The following is a 23371-nucleotide window of genomic DNA, read 5'->3' on the forward strand; positions in this document are numbered from 1 at the left end:
ATTTGTTTTTAAAATTATGTTCACCTTTATGCTTTTTTAAATGTGTGTTTATTACTTTTTTAAAAAAATTGGCGAAGTAGAAGAAATACACAGAATAACTGACACTAAGGAAAAGTTGTATAACCTTTTTTAGTTCTTTTTCTGTTTGTTTTTTTTTAAGTTTATTTATTTATTTTGAGAGACAGAGTGGGGGAGGGCCAGAGAGAAAAGGAGAGAGAGAACCCCAAGCAGGCTCTACACCAGCAGCCCAGAGCCCGATGTGGGGAAAGACTTGAATTCACGACTGCACGATCATGACTAAACCAAGAGTCAGACATTTAACTGACTGAGTTATCCAGGTGCCCCTCTCTTTGTTTTTCATTTATATCTGTCTCACAGATTTTCTGGTTCAAGATTACTGTCTGAGCACACAAAGTTATATTCTCTCCCTTTCAAGGCTCAACAAAATGACAGTAGAAACTCATGGCAATGAAAATTACAGGACCATCAGAGAAAAAATTGCAAGAAAATCCTAGAAGGTGGAAAATAAAGGGCTAATTATTGAAGCAGAACAGAATACATGGCATAAAATACAAGTCTGGAAATGTAGCACAGGGCGTTCATTTAGGAGAACATCAAAGAGGGTGTAACCTCAGAAATATCAGGTACAAAAGCAGGCTAAAAACAGGAACCTTAACTGAAAATCTATATATGCACTGTTTTGTTGAACAAAATTGAGCATCCAGTAAATACCAGTTCCTATTCTATGACAGAATAAACAAACCCAAAATAAAGCAAGGGTGTGGGTACAAAACTGTGAGGGTGGCAGTAGAAGCAACACTGTTTTAGATAAGCCAGCTGGTAAACTTCCTAAGACAGAGAAATCTGCAGAAAGAGACACAAAAAAGAGATCAAGGAAGGAGAACACAAATCGTTTTAAAATCAATGATGGTAATGCAAAGAACTGCACTAAGCAATTTAAAAGTCATGCTGTTAAATCTTCATAATACATAAAAACAAGTTATCTCCAAATGAGAGATGAAAAATATAAGGCTGAAATGAGAAATTTTTCAAGGTTGCAAAGATAATTACATGACAACAGGTTTAAACACAGTGTAAGCTCTTAACTACCATATTAGTAAGAGCAGTCATTAAATCTTTTGGGAATTAATTTACTCATTTATATAATGGTCTAATTAATTATATTTTCTCTAAAGACCCATCCAATTCTAACACTATGACTACTACCAAAAGAAAATAATCCTACTTATCATTTACGGCTTAAGATAACAGACCATTAGTATGCTGAAAGCTTGAAAAAAGTCTCTATAATGGGACATTTTCTTTAATACTTCAGGAATATCACCAGCCTCCCTCTGAAGGACTCTAAAATAAATGTCAGTAGTAGTACATGTAGAATACTATACTAAAATGTTATTTCAGATCAATCAAGTAAAAAAACTCCACTAGACAACTGCCAATATACCCTGTCAATTTCACTTCAAGAGACAAAAATATGAATAAAACCTAAACAGACTTACAGTAAAATCAACAGTTCTAAGAGTATCCATTTATAAACCAAATAAGGCTGTGAAAACAGGATATAAAATCTTATATTTAGGGAACATAAAAAAGAAAGTTAAAGAAATAGAGGCACCATATACTTATATTAATGTTTCAATTTAACAAAAGAATACTTGTCTTACAATTACTATTTTTTACAATTCACACTCCTATTTTTCTGCCCCTTCACCACCTTGTATATATTTCCTTCCTTTCCTTGAGTTGTATGTTTTAAATAGTCAACTAACAACAGATGCAAGACCATAATGAAATCAATATTCAATGCAACTACTAGCAAAGTTATGGCAAACAGTAATAGTTAAGATTTTTATTAACATCTGTGAGAAAACACTGGTGAGATAATGGAAAGGACACACTCTTCCCTATATTTACTACTAAACGCAACTAAAAGCCCTAGACATTATATGTAAAACAAACATAAGACTAAAAGTTGGAGAAAATATGGCAGACCAGCTAAGAAACTCAGGACGCAAAGAACGAGACAGTGAGTTCCTTGAGTTTTCTTTTTGCCACCCAGCTTTGGAGCTGAAAACAAACAAACAAACAGCCACCCAAAAGAACCATGGGAATGGCCCAAAAAAGTCCCAGAAAAACCTGTTCTCCCTAGCCAATGGACCAGGGAAGAGGAAGCCTAAAATGACAGAAATTTTCCAGACAGTAAACACTCTTCTCTAGCCAAACACCATACAAAAAACTGCAGCCCTACTTCCATTCACACCAACAAAATAAGTGGAGAGCCTAGACTTCCAATCTTGCCATGCTATAACAAAGTTCTCTAAAATAGCCTCACCAGAGTAATTCCAAAGAAGGCCAAGTAGGGAGACATGATTTTCATCCCTGTCTGGCAGTATGGATAACCACTATGCACATATATATTCTTAGGTTATATCCGAGGGGCCTGCCTAACAGAGAGGCTCGACATTCACCATCTCCCAGCAATACAGAGGTCACACACAAATGGTGTCAGTAATGATGACCTGAAAACCTGGACTTCTACCCGCATCTAGCAGTAACAAGGCACTCCCCTCCAAACTCGTCAGGTATCAACAGAGGCCAAGTGGGGAACCTAGACTTCTAGCTCCATCTGGCAGTAAGGAAGTAGTACCCCTCCTCATTTCACATGCCAGAGCAGTATCTTACAAAATCAGCTAATAGGAAAGGTTTAAACATACTAATAAACATTTAAAATAATTTTATATTACATATACTTATGTGTTTATAATTATAAGACATGTGATAAAAGTATAAATGTAACAATATTTGCCATGTAGTAAATAAATCTAGAATCTCATAACTGTACAAAATAGTCCAAATTTCAGTTGAAAATCATTTGCCATACAAAGAATAAATTCCCAAAATAAATGCAAAAATAAATAAATAGATGTCAACACCAAGATAACAGAATTGTTAAGAACTCTCTGGTAAGGATTTTAAAGAAATCATTATAAAATTGCTTTGACAAACAATACAGGCATGCCTGAAACAAATGACAACAAAGCATCAGCTAAGAAATAAAACACATAAAAATAAATAAATAAATAAATAAATAAATAAATAAATATTTTAGAGCTGAAAAGTACAGTAACAAAAATAGGCTCAGCAGATGGGCTCACCATTAGAATGGAGTGGACCCCCCCCCAAAAAAATCAGTGAACTGGAAGACAAAATAATAAAAAGTACCCAGTCTAAATAACAAATAAAAAATTGTAAAGGGAGGAAAAAAAAGGAACAGAGTATCAGAAGCCTGTAGGACAATAACAAAAGATTTATGATTTGTTCCATCAGAGTCCTGGAAGGAAAGAGGGAAAGACTCAAGTAATCAAAGAAAATAATGGTTGAACACTTCCCAGGTTTGGCAGGAAGTTCAGATTCAAGAGGCTGTACAAATCCCAAATAGGAAAAACCCAAAGAAATCCACCCAAAGACATGTGATACTTAATTTCTAAAGTCTGAAGACAAAGAAAATAATTTTTAGAGTAGCCAGAGGAAAATGACAAGAGATCTGCCATCAGACCATGGAGGCCAGAAAGAAATGGCACAATACGTTTCAAGTACTAAAAAAAAAAAAAAAGTCAAACTAGAATTGAATACCCAATGAAATTATCCTTCAGGAATCAAGGGAAAATCAAGACATTCTCAGTTGAAAAGAAATTCACGTAATTTGTATCCTAAAAAAATGGCTAAACCAAAAGGAAACAATAAAAAGAACCTTAAAATATAAAGGAAAAAATAACATAGAAAAGCAAATATAGGCTGTCTGTTTGCTCTTGAGTTTCCTAAATTATGTTTGATGGTTGAAGTAAATATTATGACACTAATATAGTTATTAATATATAAAGAGATAATATTTTAAACAATTCTACTATAAGTGGGGGATGGTAAAAGGATTCTATACTCCACTCAAACTGTTAAAGTAAGTTATTTACATTACATATATATATATACACACATATACCTAGAGCAATCACTAGAAGAGCTATACAAAGAGAGACACTTAAAAATACTAAAGGGGCACCTGAGGGGTTCAGTCGGCTAGCTGTCTGACTCATGATCTCATAGTTCATGGGTTCGAGCTTCACACTGAGCTCCATGCTGATAGCGCAGAGCCTGCTTGGGAGTCTCAATCTCCCTCTCTCTCTGCCCCTCCCCGTTCACATGTGCACATGCACATGCACACACATTCTAATAAAGTTTTTTAAAAAATACTTTAGATAAATCCAAGTGGAATTCTAAAAATGTTCCAGCAATGCATAGGAAAGCAGGAATATGAAAAAAGAAAAAGGACAGATAACTTAAGTATCAATAAATCAATAATTCCATTAAATGTAAATGGCCTAAATATACCAATTAAAAGACTGAGATCAGCAGAGTGAATTGTAACTCATGACCCAACTGTATGTTGTCATAAGTAACTTCAACTATAATGATACAGATGGTTGAAAGTAAAAAAATGGAAAGCATTTACCATTTAAACATTAATCAAAGGAAAGCCACAGCACCTATATAAATATCAGATAAAGCAGACTTCAGTACAAAAAAATTACCAGAGACAGGATTACTATATAATGATAAAAGGGCCAATCCACCAAGAATACATAGAAATCCTAAATGTATATGCACCAAGCACCAGAACTACAATATATGAAACAAAAATTTAAAGAACCAACCAAAGTATACAAATCCGCAATTATAGTTGAGACTTTAAAAATCTGCTCTCTCAACAACTGGCTGAATAGCTTCATAGAAAATCAAAGATATAGAAAAAAACACCACTACCAACATGACCTAATCAATATTTATAGAACATTTAACCCAACAACAACAAAATACACATTCTTTTCAAGTGCCCACAGAAGATATACAAAATAAACATATGCTAAGACCTAAAAGAAACCTCAAAAAATTTAAAAGAATTGAAATCAGATGTTCTGACCACAACGCAATCAAACTTGAATTAATAAGAAAAAGATGGCAGAAAACACCAAACACTTTGAAACTAAACAACATACTACTAGATAACTAAGGTCAAAAGGAAGTCTCAAGGTAAATTAAGAAAATACAATAAACTAAATGAGAACACAGCATATCAAAATTTGTGGGACAAAGCTAAAACAGTACTCAGAAAAAATTATAGGGGCGCCTGGGTGGCGCAGTCGGTTAAGCGACCGACTTCAGCCAGGTCACGATCTTGCAGTCCGTGGGTTCGAGCCCCGCGTCGGGCTCTGGGCTGATGGCTCAGAGCCTGGAGCCTGTTTTCGATTCTGTGTCTCCCTCTCTCTCTCTGCCCCTCGCCCGTTCATGCTCTGTCTCTCTCTGTCCCAAAAATAAATAAAAACGTTGAAAAAAAAAATTAAAAAAAAAAAAAAAAAAAGAAAAAATTATAGCACCAAATGCATACATCTAAAAGAGGGAAAGTTTCAAATCACTAACCAGATTAATCTCCCACCTTAAGAATTTAGAAAAGAAGTCAAATAAACCCAAAGCAAAAGGAAATAAATTAATAAATAGCAGAAATCACTGAACTGAATTAATGAAAGAAAGAACTAATCCTTTGAAAAGATCAATAAAACCGACAAATTGCTACCAAGACTAAAAAAGAAAAAAGAAAAGATAACACAAATTAACAATACCAGAAATGGAACAAGGGATATCACTACAGAGGCTGCAGACATCAAGAGATAATAAGGAAAAGCTATGAACAACTCTATACACATAAATTTGACAACTAAGAGAAAACAGACCATTTCCCTTGGGGTTGAGCAGGTACTATCATAATTTATTCAATTTCAAAGAGATAATTTGAATAACCCTATAACTATTAAGGAAACTGAATTCATTATTTTAAAACTATGAAAAAAGAAATCTCTAGGCTCAGATTATTTCACTGAAGAGTGCTACCAAACATCTACAGAATATCATTCCATACATTTCTCTTCCAGAAAATAGGAGAGAATACTTTCCAATTCATTTTATAAAGCTAGTATTATCCTGACATCAAAACAGGATAAGACAGTTCCTTCAAAAAAGAAAACTACAGACAAATATCTCTATGGGTACACAGAAAAATTCCTTAACAAAATACAAATAGAATTCAGCAATATATGTAAAGAATTATACATTATGACCAAGTGAAGTTTATTTCAGGGATGGAAAGCTGGCTCACCATTTGAAAAATCAAGCAATAAAACTTGCCACCATATCAACAAGCTAAAGAAGAATATCATTTATCAAGTGATGTAGACAAAGCATTTGCAAAATCTAATACCCATTCATAAAAAAAAAAAAAAATTTCAGCAATTTGAGGGAAACTTCCTCAAACTGATAAATGGCATCTACAAAAAACCTACAACTAACAGTTGTTACACAGCTACTTAACAGTGGAAGACTGTTAAGCACTTTATCTGTAAGATCAGGAAAAAGACAAGAACGTCTAGTCCTACTACTCATCTTCAACACTGTTCTGGATGGTCTGGTCACTGCAATAAGTGAAGGAAAGGAAATAAAAGGCATATAGATTGGAAAGGAAGAAAATCCCTATTTACTAATGGCATGATTGTGCATAGAGTAAATCCCAAGAAATCTACCAAAAAAAAAAAAAATAACCTCGTAGAACTAAAAAGTGAGTTCAGCAATGTCACAAAATAAATATACAAAAATCAAATTTACTTCTATTGTAGTAACAACATATGGACACCAAAATTGGAAATACAATGCCACTGACAATCACTCAAAAAAAAAACAAATGAAATATTCAGGTATAAATCTAACAAAACATGTTCAACATTGGTGAGTAAAGTTAAAATCTAAATAAATGGAGAACTATACCACGTTAATGGACTAGAAAACTGAAGAGAGTAAATATGTCAATTCTGCCCAAAGTGATATATAGATAACACAATTCCTATAAAATTCTCAGCAAAATTTTTGGTACATATAGACCAAATTATTAAAACATATAGAAAAGCAAAGGAATGAAGACAGCAAAAACTGTTCTGAAAAAGAATAAAATGGGAATAATTATTCTACCCAATTTCAAGACTTATTGGGCAGAGAACATGAACTTCAATCTTAGTTGTACGAAAAGATTAAGTCACCATGTTTCGGTTTTCAGCATCTTGTACATTCTAAGACAGGTTTGACCCTTGTCTGGCTCCAAAGAGGTAACCTCTAAACTCTTGGAATATCCTGCTTAATAAGAGTGTCTTTGTTTACCTGGGGACCTTGGGTTGCTTCATATGGTCTATGCTAATAATGCGATTTATGGTGGAAGGGTTGAATCATGTGATACCAGCTTGACCTCTCAAGGACTACAGAGTAAGATAATCCACACATGGAGTCAACCATGCCAACATAACCAAACCATAATAAAAATCCTGGACACCAAGGCTTGGGTGGACCTTGCCTGGTTAGCAAAACTCTGTATGTGCTGTCACAAATCACTGCTGGGAGAATTAAGCAGACACAATTCCAATGGGAGAAGACAATGCAAGTTTGGGCGTAGTGTCTCCTAGATCCTGCCCTTTGCTTCTTTCTCTATGGCTGATTCCATTAGTATGACAGCTCTTCTGAGTTCTGTGATTCCTTAAAGCAAATCACTGGTATGAAGGGTGGTCTTGGAGACACCCAAACATACTTACTTTATAAAAATTTAACTCAAAAATGGATCATGGAATTAAATGGAAAAGAAAAAATGATAAAAATTTAAGAAAAAAATTAAGAGAATATCTTCAAGATCTGGGACTAGGCAAAGAGTTCTTAGACTTGACCCTATAAGCAAAATCCATATAGAAAAAAAACCCGCTAAACATCCAATTTTATGTTTATGCAAAAGACACTTTTAGAGAATAAAAAGACAAGCTACAGAGTGGAAGAATATATTTGCAAACCATATAGCCAACAAAGGGTTAGTATCCGAAATACATAAAGAACTCTCAAAACTCAACAGTAAAATAAAGGAAATAATCTGATTAAAACATGGGCAAAAGACATGAAGAAACATACCAACAAAGAGAATAGAGATGGAAAATAAGCATGTGAAGAAATTGTCCAACATTATTAATCTTGAAGGAAATGAAAATTAAAACCACAGTGATACCACTACATTCTCATCAGAAAGGCCAGAATTTAAAAACCACCAAGGTTGAAAACCAAGGTCCCCAGGTAAACAAAGACACTCTTATTAAGCAGGATATTCCAAGAGTTTAGAGGTTACCTCTTTGGAGCCAGACAAGGGTCAAACCTGTCTTAGAATGTACAAGATGCTGAAAACCGAAACATGGTGACTTAATCTTTTCGTACAACTAAGATTGAAGTTCATTTTTTTTGCCCAATGCAGGGCACTTGGGTGGCTCAGTCAGTTGTGTCTGACTTCAGCCCAGGTCATGCTCTCATGGTTCGTGGGTTCGAGCCCCATGTCAAGCTCTGTGCTAACAGCTCAGAGTCTGGAGCCTGCTTCAAATTCTGTATCTCCCTCTTTCTTTGCCCCTCCCCCATTTGCGTGCACGCGCACTCTCTCTCTCTCTCTCTCTCTCAAAAGTAAATAAAACAGGAAAACCATAAGAGACTCTTAAATACTGAGAGCAAACTGAGGGTTGATGGGGGTTGGGGAGAGGGGAAAGTGAGTGATGGGCATTGAGGAGGGCACCTGTTGGGATGAGCACTGGGTATTGTATGGAAACCAATTTGACAATAAATGATATTTAATATAAAAAAACATTAAAAAATATTAAAATAAAAATACTTTAAAAAAAACCCACCAATACTAGCTAGAATGAAAAAAAAACTAGATCCTTCACGATGATCCATGAAATGGAAATGAAATAATCACTCTGAAAAACAGTGTGACAATTTCTTTAAAAACTAAACATACAACTTCCATACAACCAGCAACTTCATTCCTAAATGTTTACCACAGAGAAATTAAGACATATGTTTATACCAAAACCTGCACATGAATGCTTATAGCAGCTTTATTCCCAATAGTTGAAACTGAAAAGTATCTTTCAGTGGGTAAATGGTGAAGCAAAATGTGGTCTATCTAATGCCACCAATGCCAAATACTACTTAGCAATAAACTATTGACATACACAACAACCTGAATGAATCTTAAAAAAAAGAAAAATTAAAGGGTTACATACTGTATGATTCCTCTTATACAGCATTCTTGAAATGAAATTAGTGAGAATAGATTAGTGGATTCCAAGAGTTAAGGGAGATGGGGGAGCATGAGCAACACGAAGTATACACTGCAGTGATAGAAATGTTCTGTATTTTGACTGTATCAATATCCTGGTTGTGATACCATAGTGTAGAGTTTTGCAAGATATTACCATGGGTGGGGGTTGGAGGTACTGAATAAAGAATGCATAAAATCTCTGCACTATCTCTTAAAATTGGATGTGAATCTACAATTATCTCAAAATAAATAGTTTAAAAGTGAATGAGGGAAAAACTAATATGATCAGAGAAAGAATTTTGATATATAACAACACTGAACATTATTAAATATTCAAACACTACTTTATAATTTCTTATTTTAGAACAACAAAATACATCCCTTAAATGTTCTCAATGACAACCATTCTGAAGGCTCATGTCTAAACACTCAGAATTTCCGCTCACCTTCCACGCTGTCAGAACAAGAAGTTCCAATGCCGGTGTCACCACTGTCAGAAGTTATACTATGTCTCCTGATATGATTATTTCGATGGTTGGATGGAACAGCTGTGGCCTGCCACAATGACTCATTACCAGGTAACCATGCTGATGAGGAATAATCTGGGCCTACAAAGGAAAATATGCAAATGTTAGCATATTTACATGTCTAAGAGTAGACAGATCTTTTTTGACCTTAGAAAAAATACACATAAACTAAAAAAAAAAAGAAAAAAAAAAAGGTTATTTTTTGTCCCAAATAATTAAAATAGATCAGTGATATCTAAGATTCATCAAATCAACTTACATATCATACACCTAAAAATTCAATGCTGATTTAGCAGCTTCCTCTGCTGAAGGACTCTGATTTCCCCTTACAGGTATTGAACTTTTAATTAAACACGTACTGCTGCCTTGTTAAAACTTTCAAATCAGGGGGTGTTTGGGTGGCTCAGTTGGTTGAGCATCCTACTTCTGCTCATACTTTGTGAGCTGGTGCCCCACTTTGAGTTTTGTGCAATTAGCACAGAGCCTGCTTCAAATTCTCTGTCTCCCTCTCTCTGCCCCTCTCCCACTCATGCTCTCTCTCTCAAAATAAATAAACATTAAAAAAATAATAAAATAAAATGTCAAATTGGGATGCCTGGGTGGCTCAGTCAATTGAGCATCTGACTCGATTTCAGCTCAGGTCACAATCCCAGGGTGGTGGGATCAAGCCTCACATGTGGCTTTGTACTGAGCGTGGCACCTACTTAGGATTCTCTCTCTCTTCCTCTACCCCGATACCCCGCTCACAGTCTCTCTAAAATTAAAAATAAAAAAATAAAATAAAATAAAATGTCAAATGTATCTATCTGTCTATAAATGCCAGCACTCTGCTCTGGAATATTTGATATGCAGGCATCTATCATTCCACACAGAGGCATTAGCTGAGAATGGAGGTCCAGGGAAAGCCTAATTGAATCATACCGCATGATAATTTAAGTGCAATATGCTAATGGAAAATAAATCTTTTTTTTTTCTATTATATACTTATCACTTAACATTTAAAATTATCGTGTATTTATTTCTTTAGTTATATTTTGGTAAAAGTTAAACACCATAACATCTTGGCTCTCTGTTCTATTTTCCCTTGAGTTATATTAAATCTCTATTTTTTAGCTAACATCACTTTTCAATGTTCTCTCAGTCTTTATTTTTACTTATCTTTTCCATTTTTAATTTTTATTTGCCTTTTGTGGTTTCATCCTTCATTTTACTTTTCTGCATACTTCATTAATTAGTATCCATTACAATGCCACACAAAGTATATCTGTGAACCAGTACCAGTCTGTGAACTATTTATTACTAGTTTACAAAAGTTAGTATGATCTGAAAGAGCAATTTTAAATCTGTTGAATTTTATATAAAAGCTATAGGGGCGCCTGGGTGGCGCAGTCGGTTAAGCGTCCGACTTCAGCCAGGTCACGATCTCGCGGTCCGTGAGTTCGAGCCCCGCGTCAGGCTGTGGGCTGATGGCTCAGAGCCTGGAGCCTGTTTCCGATTCTGTGTCTCCCTCTCTCTCTGCCCCTCCCCCGTTCATGCTCTGTCTCTCTCTGTCCCAAAAATAAATAAACGTTGAAAAAAAAAAGCAAAAAAAAAAAAAAAAGCTATAGAAGCACATATCTTTATGAATGGCTAACACAGTGATTCTCAAATTGGAGCCTGAAGACTTGTGGAAGTTAACAAGTTCTATATAAGAATTTGGGGCTTTCATTTCAATGCATCCTTAAAAAATTAATAAGCACATTATAGATGATCTGAGTAATTTTAATGCCCACATTTGTGTTTCATGTTCACGAGTACAGCTACTTCTAAGTAAAGAGCAAATAACACATGGGGCACTTATCATGATATGAAACAAGACATCTTCACAGAATTACAAACTGGCACAGTATTGAAACTGGCACCCAAGTGCCCTTTAGTAGTCTTTAGAAAAAATAAAGTTTTTAAATTTCAACATAAGGATCACAGAAAGATAAACATGTCCATAAAATGAATTAAATCATTTTACCACACCTTCAGGATAGCCATTCTTTATATTAATATTAAAAAATCAAAATTCATAAACAGATTAATAATAAAACCAGAACTGAAGCTGGTTTCTACCAATATTAATTCCAACATTAAATCTTTAGTTTTAATAAAACATTATGTCATGTTAATATTAGTTTGAATTTCTATTTACATGTAATTTATAAATTAAATGTTTTGGTTTCATAGATGTATAAAACAAATAAGTAGCCTTGAAAACCATATACATTTAAACTAACTAAAAATTTAAAATATTGACCAGAGACACTTCTACAAGCTTTGATGTCCAGAACAACCACTTAAAACTTTGTAGGTTCCAGACCTCTCTCTGAATGGGACTTACTTTAATTCACTTAATTAATTACTCACCTATAAAAGCACCAAGTGAAAGTATTCTGTAACCAGGCCTGTTCTCTGATCTGCCTATAATCTATACCAAAATGTTTGCTTCAATCGGCTCCTCAGGTAATATCCCCTGTATATGAACTCAAAGTCCTGTCTAAACCATTATCAAAAAGGGTAACCAGTCCACTACTTTCTCTCCCATATGCAAACCTATTGGAGAAATATTTTTCAGAAATACCCAGCAAATAGCATAAATAGGCTGGGAGTACATGTAAATGCCAAATAAAGATATGAAACAATGTCCAATCTTACTAACCAAGAAATTAAAAAATAAAGGTTTAGATTTTTAAAATTATAGTTGTTCCTTGAACAACAATGGGTCTGAACTGAACGACTCCCCTTATATGTGGAGTTTTTTAAGTAAACATATCAGAAAACTTCCTGGAGATTTGTGACAGTATGAAAAAACTTGCAGACACACCAAGTAGCCTAGAAATAACAAAAAAACTTAAGAAAAAGTTAGGTTTGTCATGAACACATAAAATGTATGTAGATGCTAGTCCTAATTTATCATTTACTCCCATAAAATATATAAAAATCCTATTACAAAAAGTTACAATTTATCAAAACTTACATAAACACTTCCACACCATACATGGTGCCATTCAAAGAGAAATGTAAATAAATGCAAAGATGTAATAATAAATCATACCTGCATAAAATTAACTGTAGTGCACAGTATACTGCTGTAATGATTTTACAGCCACTTCTTGTTGCTATTGCAGTGAACTCACGTGTTGCGAGCATCCATTTAAAAAGCCACGTGAAGGTAATCATCTCTAGTATGTGTAGCACAATAAACTGATGTCTCATGGATCTCACATAGTTTTCATAGTTCATGTTTTGTGCAATAACATAAACTTTCAACGCCATGGGACCCATATGAAGTATCACTGGTGATGCTAGAAATGCTCCCAAGAAGCAGAAAAGTCAGGACATTAGAAAGAAAAAGGTGAATGCTTGATATGTACTCCCGTTTGAGTACATATAGTTGCTTTCTATTTCTAGATAAATGAATCCAATATCAAGACCATTGTTAAAAGAAAGAAAGAAAGAAAGAAAGAAAGAAAGAAAGAAAGAAAGGAAGGAAGAAAAGGAAATTTGCGAAGCTGTTGCTGCAGCTATACCAGCAGGAGAGCAAAAATATGGGAAACTTTATGAAATTTTTTTTTCTTGATTTGAAAATACAGCTTGTAGGTGGGTGCAAAACTGCCATAAGAATGGCCTACCTATAGACTCTAGATTGATTTTAGAAAAAGCAAAGTCTCATTACAGTACATGACAACTTAAGGCAAAGGAAGGTGAAGGATATAAAACTGAAGAATTTAATACCAGCACAGGATGGTTTGATAATTTGAGAAAGAAGTTTGGCTTTAAAAATGTCAAGATAACAGGAGAAGCGGCTTCTGAGACCAAGAGGCAGCAGAGGAGCTCCCAAACACCATTACAAAAATCACTGACGAGAAAGGATATCTGCCTGAATGGCAGACAAATGTATCCTACTCTGGAAAAAAATTTCCACAAAGGATATTTATTAGTAAGGAAGAGGAACGGGCACCAAATTTAATGCAGGAAGGGATAGGCTGACTCTATTGTTTTGTGCAAATGCAGTCAGGTGTATGATCAGGACTGTCCTTGTCTGTAAAGCTGCTAACCCCCAGGCCTTGAAGGAAAAAGGTAACCATCAGCAGCCAGACTTTTGGTTGTAGAACAGGCTGAACAAGAACGCTTTTTCTAGACTGGTTCCACTGATGCTTTGTCCCTGAAGTCAGGAAGTACCTTGCCAGTAAGGGATTGCTTTTCAAAGCCCTTTTGGTATTGGACAATGCCCCTGACCACCTAGAACCTTATGAGTTGAACACCAAAGATATCAAAGTGGCTTACCTGTCCCTAATACAAGGTCTCTAATTCAGCCTCTAGATCAAGAGGTCATAAGGACCTTTAAGATTCATTTTGCATGGTTCCCTATGGAAAGCATTGAAAACATTATGGAAGAGAACCCCAAAAGAGAGGATATCATAAAAGTCTGGAAGGATTACACCATTTAAGATACCAACATCGTTACAGAAAAAGCTGTGAAAGCCATCGACCCTGAAACAATAAATTCCTGCTGGAGAAAACAGTGTCAAGATGTTACACATAACTTCACAGGATTAACGACAGAGCCAGTCAAAGGAATCGCGAAACAGATGTGGATATGGCAAAATAGGTGGGAAATTAAGGCTTTCAAGATACGGGTCTTGAGGAAATTCAAAAGCAAACAGATACCACAACAGAGAAATTAACAGAAGATGGTTTGATAGAGATGAGTGCTTCTAAACCAATGCCAGACAACGAAAAAGACGACATAGAAGCATTGTCAGAAAACAAACTGACATTAAACAATCTGGCAGAACGGTTCTGATTACTCAAGACAGCTTTGACTTCTTTTACAACATGGCCTTTCCATGATACAAGCACTAAAACTAAGGCAAATGGTAGAAAAGTCACTTGTACTGTATAGAAACATTTTTGAGAAAGCGAAAAAGTCAGACCAAAATTATGATGTATTTATGTAAAGTTATACCAAGTTTGCTTGCCTCTACTGTCTTCCCTTTCACCTCCTCCACCTCTACTACTCCTGAGAAAGCAAGACCCTCCTTTTTTTCCTCCTCCTCCCTATTCAACATGAAACACAACACAGGTGAAGACCTTTATGATGATCCACTTCCACTTAATGAATAGAAATAATCACCATGCCATACAGTTAAAAAATTTACCTGTTGTATGTATGTCTTTGCATGAAAATCCAGTAACTGTAAGGCAAGAACTGTGTGACATGTTTTTATGCCATCATCATCATCACCACCTAAGTATTCACCATGTACAATATCCTGCGCAAAACCTGTATGGTAGTGGATAGCCTATCTTCACATAGGCATAAAATGAGTAATATTTAATACAAAATTAATAATGTGTTGGTTTTCTTACTGTTTTATAACTTTGCTTTCAAAGAATTACATTACCATATAGTATGCCCCTCTCTCTCGTCATTGAAAAAAACTACATATCAGCCTACCACACATAAGTGTTTTTTAAAAATCTAACAGTTTCCAATAATATATTATGAATATGACTATAATTCTGTATGCCATTAAAATGTTACAATGACTCATTCATTAGTGTATAGGCTAGGCTACTGTGGGACAATCATATTACTGCTTCTTCACTTTCAATGCATGACTTGTGTATACCTGTAATATATGAATGTGTTTTTCAGGTTATCTTTTCATTTTTGGTGTCTAGTGTTAGTTAACACATACAACACCTACACAGACTTGTACCATTTAAGACAATATTGATATAGATACTGACAATTCATCTTATACACAGATGATATAAACTTATGGTACTGACAAACATAGTGTAGTACTGCAAATGTATTTTCTCTTATGATTTTAGTAATGCTTTCTTTACCTTACTTTATTGTAAAAATACAGTATATAATACATATAACATATAAAATATGTGTTAATCAGCTGTTTATGCTATCAGTAAAGCTTCCCAGTCAACAGCAAGCTATTGCAGTTAAGTTTTCGAGAGTCAAAAGACTTACACAGATTTTCAATTGCACAGGGGACTGGTGCCCCTAACTCCTGCATTGTTCAAGGTTCAACTGTACTTCTTTAAAAAAAAAAAAAAATTATATTATATGCCTAGAACACTGAAAATAATTAACAAATGTCATGAATAAAACAACATTCTAATCTTTAATTTAGATTGAATTCATTCATTCTGAGGAGAATGCCATGTCTTGTCTCTATTCAAGTCAATCCAGAAGCACAAAGTAGTTAAGCACTAGAAGGGAAATATGCTTACCAGGGGATATAATAAGGAAAACTATCTTACACTATAGTTGTAAAACTCTGCTACTGAAATGGGAACTACTCAATTTCTAGGTACATACTGTGGACTTTTAAAAAAAAAAATTACAATCAGGCTCAGGGATCTCTGACAATAAAGTCTTACCTAGGTCCTATCATATTAAAGCAATTGAATAACTGTAAAATCAGTTTTCTCCAGAACAAAGACAGAAGTACCTTCGTACGCTGGAACTTCTCTTTGAAAATGGTATTTTAAATTTTTTAACATAAATTTCAATTCTTTTAAATAGAATACTGAATGCCCGGGAAAAAGTTACTTAAAATTATTAATATTTATCACACTGGAAATATAAGAAGGTTAGCATCAAGTGAAGAGGTAACCTATTGTTACATTTTCTCTCTGAAGCACTTTTTTAATTGGAAGCAAAAATGCATACAGTATCAAGTCTTCCACAAATGTTGATATACCTATAATTTTCTGCATTTAGAATAACAACCAATCTTACTGAATTTTTTTTTAATTTAGAGAGAGAAAGCGTGTGAGTGGCGGAGAGGGGCAGAGGGAGACGGGGTGGGGGGGCAGGAATCGAAAGCAGACTCCAACGCTCAGCACAGAGCCAAATGCAGGGCTTGATCCCACGACCTTGGGAACATAAGCTGAGCCAAAAGTAAGAGTCAGAAACTCAACCAACTGGGCCACCCAGGTGCCTCTTAATTTTTTTAATGACAACTCTAAGTCAGAAGAAAATAAAAATAACACCACTGACAAAGCATATTTATTTTTACATAAAAAGCTGAATACAAATCATGAACACAAACTGCAGTGTTTCTCAAAATGCAGGTTATCAGTGGATTGAGACCAACCATTTTACATAAAATAAAACAAAACAGAAAATATCAAAGCACACTTACCCTTGTATGATATACGATGCACATGTCTCACCTTTTAACACCTCTGAAATGTTAACAAGTACAAAGTACTTTTACACAAAGTGGCCTTCAACTGCCCCAATACTATCAGTAGAAATCAACATACAACTAAGTTAAAAAGGAATAAATCCAGAGAACACAACAAAAAAGCTATTCGTTAAACACTTAAGAGTAATCAGTTTCTAAAACTGTTCAGTCCATTTTGAAAATACTAAACTGAATTAGATGTCCACCGTCACAGATCACATATTTTGGCTGGACTGCTGCAAGTAATTCCACCCAAGCTATCTCGATCCTACTACCAGAGTTCTCTTCTGAGAATGAAGTACATTTGTCATTCTCTTGCGTATATACATCTGTAGGTTCCTTCCTGCAAACTACTTAAGTTTGGCAAACTTCTTCACCAATTACAGCCCCATTTTCTAATCCTTTGCAACCCCTACCTCCCTTATGCCAGCTGCCCTACAAACACTCTCTAGCCACACAACACTTAATCACTGCCTCCAGACAGTCGAGGTTCTTTAACAACTCCATGCTCTTTTCCTTCTCTACCTTCTTTAAAAGTCCCAGTTCAGAATCTTGTTCTGTCTTCTGATTCCTCCAAGAGGTATTCAGTGGCATTCAATAACTACTACTTTGGGGCGCCTGGGTGGCGCAGTCGGTTAAGCGTCCGACTTCAGCTAGGTCACGATCTCGCGGTCCGTGAGTTCGAGCCCCGCGTCGGGCTCTGGGCTGATGGCTCAGAGCCTGGAGCCTGTTTCCGATTCTGTGTCTCCCTCTCTCTCTGCCCCTCCCCCGTTCATGCTCTGTCTCTCTCTGTCCCAAAAATAAATAAACGTTGAAAAAAAAAAATTAAAAAAAAAAAAACTACTACTTTGTGCTCTCCCAATATATCACTCAAAATTCCAGAACGGGATTTACTAAATTATATTAACCCATTTGTGTAGGACTTTCTTCTCCCTCAGCAAACTAAGAACAGTGAAAGACACCTTTTTTTTTTTTTTTTTTTTTTTTTTTTTGTCTCTAACACAGAGCTCTAGGGCCAGGCAGGGTCTCAATAAACTTAAGTCATTATTACTACTAGGTACCAAATAAATGTTCATGGTATAAAATTAAAATTCTGGAAACATTATAATTAGATCTAAAAAATATTCTTCCTTTTAGAAAAAGGATTAAATAGGGGTGGGGAGGCTTGTTGTCTATTTTAAAATCCAGATTTTTAACTATCCCTTGAGCTAGTTTGCATTTAAGTTCCTAAAGATCAGTAAATATTTTCCGAAACAGCTAAAAAAAATAATAATTATAAGTGGTTTGAGGGGATGACGGCTAAAATACCTAATAAATATGAGAAAACAACCTCCTAGGGCCAAAAAACACAAGTCACAAAAAATTAAAAAGAACATTAAAACATAAAAAAGCATTCACATTAATAGTAACCACACATACACACTGAGAAAAAACCCTCAAACTACACTGGAGAATATCTAGCTAAAATGAACGACACTTAAAATAACAATATTTATGTTCTTCATTGCCATCCTCCAGTCCATCTGAGTACTGTTTGTCTCTAGGGTAACTGACTCTAATAGTCCTAATTTTTTTCTTTTATTACAGAAATAACAGTGTAGCTTAGTGGTAAAGAATGGACTGTGAAACCAGGCTGCCTGGACTCAAGCTCTATTCCACCTCTTATTAGCAGTGAGACCTTGAGTAAGTCACTTACCTAAACTGTACCTCTGTTTCTTCACATGTAAAAAGAGAAAACAAATTAGAGTACCTCTCTTACAGGGTTTTTGTGATAATTGAATAAATATGAAAAAATATTGTTTCTAAAGTGCCAGGCATAAAAACAAACACACAAATCAATGGAACAAAATAAAGGGCCCAGAATTAGGGGCACCTGGATGGCTCAGTCAGTTAAGTGTCCAACTCCTGGTTTCGGCTCAGGTCATCATCTCACAGTTCTTGAGTTCGAGCCCCGCTTCGGGCTCTGTGCTGAGACTATGGAGCCTGCTTCGGATTCTCTCTCTCCCTCTCTCTCTGCCCCTCCCCTGCTCACTCTCTCTCTCTCAAAAATAAATAAATAAACATTAAAAAAAAAAAGGGCCCAGACACAAGCCCACACATATAGGGTATATTAATTTACTACAAAGGAGCCAAGAATATACAATGGGAAAATGATGATCTCTTTCAATACATGATGCTGAGAAAACTGGGCAGCCACATGCCAAAAAATAAAACAGCCCCTATCTTCATACCATACAGAAAGATCAACTCAAAATGGGTTAAAAACTTGAACACAAGACCCAAAACCATGAAACTCCTAGAAGAAAACAGAGGGTAAACTCCCTGACATCAATCTTGACAATGTTTTTTGGGGGGGGGGGATTGGACACCAAAAGCAAAGGCAACATAAGCAAAAATAAACAAGTGGGACTACATTAAACTAAAAAGCTTCTATGCAGCAAAGGAAACTATCAACAAAATGAAAAGGCAACATATAGAACGGGGAAAAAGTATTTCCAAACTATGTATCTGATAGGGAGTTAATATCCAAAATATGTAAGAAACTCATAAAACTCAACAGCAACAGCAATAACAACAAATCAGATTTTTTAAATGGGCTGAGGACCTGAATAGGTATTCTTCCAAAAAAAGATATAAAAATGGCCTACAGGTACATGAAAATGTGTCAACATCAACATCACTAACCATTAGGAAAATGAAAATCAAAAGCATAATGAGATACTACCTCACACCCATTAGAATGGCTATTATCAAAAAGACAAGAAATAACAAATATTGCAAGGATGTGGAGAAAAGGGAACCCTTGTGCACTGTTGGTGGGAATGTAAATTAAAACTGAATGTTAAGTAATCAAAAACTAGTATTCTTTGTTTTCTTAAACATAAATAGGGAAGTTCATTAACTACTATGAATAATTTTAAACACATTACCGCAAAAGGTATAAGACTACATTCCTTCAATGTAATTCTGAAATTTCCTTATTCTCAATTCTACCATAACAAGGAAGAGTTTTCACTGGTTCAGGCTGAGATTAAAATTACCTCAATTAAGAAGACACCAGATAAATAAGTGGTTTGCCTTTCACACAAAAATATGAATTCAAACCAATAAATATATGCCAAGTACTCATTATACAAAGCAAGGAATTCAAGAGGGTTAGGGCAGCAAACAACACAGACAAGTCTATCTCCTCCTATGACAAAAATTACATGCATGTTGATGTCAATATGTAAACAGGTGGAAGTCCTAGCTTATCTTCTGGTTACTTGAAATGCTGTATTCCAAAAAAAGTATACTGGCAGCCATCTGGAATGAGGACCACATTTAATTTAATCTCTCATAAGCCTTTGTTTCAGTTTACACACTGGTAAAAAATGAAGTTTTTAATAAAACCACTACAAATGTGGAAAAAGTATACCAAGCAGTATTCCAGAGGCCCACCTTTGTCTCTCACTGTAACTATTTCATAGTACCACTAGAAAAAATATTCTCCATGGTAGCAAATTATGCCAAAACTTAGAAGGATCAACAACATCCAGGAGAAAATAAAAATCCCAATCAAAATAAATTTTCCTAAACTGTCAGACCTAATAAATGCTACTTTTAATTTATGTAGCCATTAACCTCCAAAGAAAGCTGAGTAGGCTAGTTATTTCTCAATTAGCCTTTTGTTTACTCATACTTAGGAACCTAAGTGCCACACACAACACATTTAAGTGCCAAAACTGAAACAAAACTTTAGTTCTAAAACATTTCAAATTAAAGTTTTGAGAAAATTAATACATATCTCCCCAAAATTAAAGAACTTAATTTCTAGCCAAAGTTTTCAGTACATCATTCCTAAAATAAGATGTAATGCTCAGTACTACTCAGAAAGCTTCAAAAAAGCTTCTATAATGTCATGGGAAGGCAACATATATTTCTTACAGTCAAAAAACACACAATCTGTCTACAACGTAACCACCTTGTAGAAAACTTTGAACTTTACACCAAATTTAGTCCAAATATTTCATCCCATTCTCCGGCAAGATAACTAAGAACTACAGTTCATCTCTAACTCTGAATTTTAGTAATGAAAAGTAGCATCAATAAAGCAATCAAATTTATTCACTAGACATCTACTACACAGAAAAGGTATAGAACAAAGGTCCTGATCTTAAACTCATTCTTTAAAGTAATTTAAAATCTTATCAATGACTTCAATTATTTTAGCACCATGTAATGAAGTCTTAAAACCATTTATCACAGAAGAAACAAAAATAGAGAGTTACTATTTTGAGGCAGATTCTCAGGCCAAAGCATGAAATAAAACTAAATACCAAAGTCTGGTCCCCTGACAGAAAATCTACTCTGGTGGGAAGAACACTTACACTATTTGAGATGTCCTTGAGTCAAGGTTTAGCCACTGTTCAATGTAAGGCATCCCAGGAGACACTTCCCCTCCCCTAGTCTTGAAACTGAACGTCCCAGGCAAACCCAGACCATCGGTCACCCTAGCTTGAGAAGTAGTAAGGAGAAAGCAATTCAAGCTTTTATTTAGCACTTATGTTTCAATCTCCATGCAATAAAGAATTGAGTGGAGGGGCGCCTGGGTGTCTCAGTGGGTTGGGTGTCCGACTTCAGCTCAGGTCATAATCTCTCAGTTCATAAATTCGGGCTCAGATCAAGATCTCTTGCTTTGTGAGTTCGCACCCCGCGTTGGGTTTTCTGCTGTCAGTGCAAAGCCAGCTCGGGTTCCTGTCTCCCACTCTCTGCCCCTCTGCAGGCGCACTCTTTCTTTCTCTCAAAAATAAACATTAAAAAGAAAAAAAGAAAAAAAAGAATTGAATGGATTAGATCTCTAATCCTGGCCAATTTTTAAATTTTTAACAGTCTCTCATGGAAACTGGCCAGGGCCACTGATCTATTCTGACTGATTTTATATGACCTCTTGGAACCACAAGACTTTAGTGATTACTCCTCCCCTCAGCTTCCTCTCTTTTAGAATATCACACTCTGGTTTTATTCCTAACTCACCGGCTGCTCCCTCTCAGTTTCTTTGGATTGTTCCTCTTCCTCTCCCTGACAGGAAACATTAAATGCCCCAGAGCTTGATCCTCTGCTGTATTCTCTATATTCGCTCCATGTGAACACCTTTAAACACCATTTATACACAGACATCTCTCAAAATGCCTACCTCCACCTCTCCCATCTCTCCACTGAGCTTGACTCAACATGGTGCCTGCAACCTCTAAAAAAGCATGTGGCCAAAACAAACACTCTTGATTTTATTTGCCTTCCTCTCTCTTCCCCCCACCTCAGGAAATAGCACCACCAAACAAAATTTCTGAAACCAAAACTAAGATATCATTTATGACTCCTGATTCCCTGCTTTGTCATCACCAAACCATTGGTAAATCCTCCCAGCTTTCTCAAGTATATTCCAAACCCATTCTCTTCTCCCCAAATCCAATCTTACCAATGTGATCCCAGACCATCTATTGTACGTAACCTATTAACTGCAGTATGCTATTAACTGGCTTCCCTACTGCTCTTCTTTCCCCCAACCCTCCAGAATTTTTCCCCACAGAACAGCCAGGAGTGATCCATAAACACCAAGGACAGAGAATGTCTACTCTGTTTCCCCAATGCTAGAAGAGTGTCTGCCTCAAAGTAGGCACTCCCCAGTGAATGAATAAATGAACGGTCATCTCTCCTACCCTTTTTATATCTAGATTCCCCTCACACGGAACAGAACCCAAACTTCCTACAATGCCTTACATTATCTGGGCTCCCTCACCTCACATTCCTGATCTCCATGCTCCAGATTCACTGGCTCTTGATATTCTTCAGACTCCCCAAACTCATTTCTACCTTGGAGCTGTGTCTGTGCCCTGTGCCTGAACACTCCTCCCCTCATGTCTGGCTCCTTATCGTTCTGGCCTCAGCTCAACGTTACCTCCTTAGAAAGGCCTTCCCTGGCCAGCCGATCCAAAGCAGCTCTATTCAACCTTTGCCATCTCACCCAGTTTCCCTGTTTTCACAGTACTTACCAGGTGAACTCTCTTGTTGGTTTATTTACAGACAGCTTCGTCCCCACTAGAATGTAAGCTCCCTGAGAGCTGGGACCTTATCTTTCTTGTTCAGTGATGTATTGCTACAGACTAGTACAATGCCTATTACACAATATTTATTGAAAGAATGACTCACAAACATTTGCCAAGTACGTATTATGTGCCAACCACTATACTAGGTAATAACAATGGATTTTTATAATTAAAGAAAAATAGAAAGTAGAAGTAAGATATTAGTATGAAAAGCTATTTGATGTTCTTTTTATGTTGGCCATTTCCATTCTTTTTTTTAAATTTTTTAAT

General features: G+C 35.7%; 1 protein-coding gene across 3 annotated transcripts in view; it reads right to left on the reverse strand.

The window, feature by feature from the left end:
• The window catches only part of CEP85L (centrosomal protein 85 like), a 172268-nt gene that overhangs the window by 143724 nt on the left and 5173 nt on the right, over positions 1–23371 (reverse strand). For all 3 annotated transcript variants that reach the window (XR_006299042.1, XM_043592208.1, XM_043592209.1), the window contains exon 2: positions 9685–9846. Coding sequence is in view for 2 of the 3 variants with exons in the window: in XM_043592208.1 (XP_043448143.1) it covers positions 9685–9846 (162 nt within the window). In the remaining variant the exon portion in view is untranslated. The remainder of the gene's footprint in view (positions 1–9684; positions 9847–23371) is intronic.

The sequence above is a fragment of the Prionailurus bengalensis genome, chromosome B2 (assembly GCF_016509475.1).
Source record: "Prionailurus bengalensis isolate Pbe53 chromosome B2, Fcat_Pben_1.1_paternal_pri, whole genome shotgun sequence".
In the NCBI taxonomy this organism is placed as follows: Eukaryota; Metazoa; Chordata; class Mammalia; order Carnivora; family Felidae; genus Prionailurus; species Prionailurus bengalensis.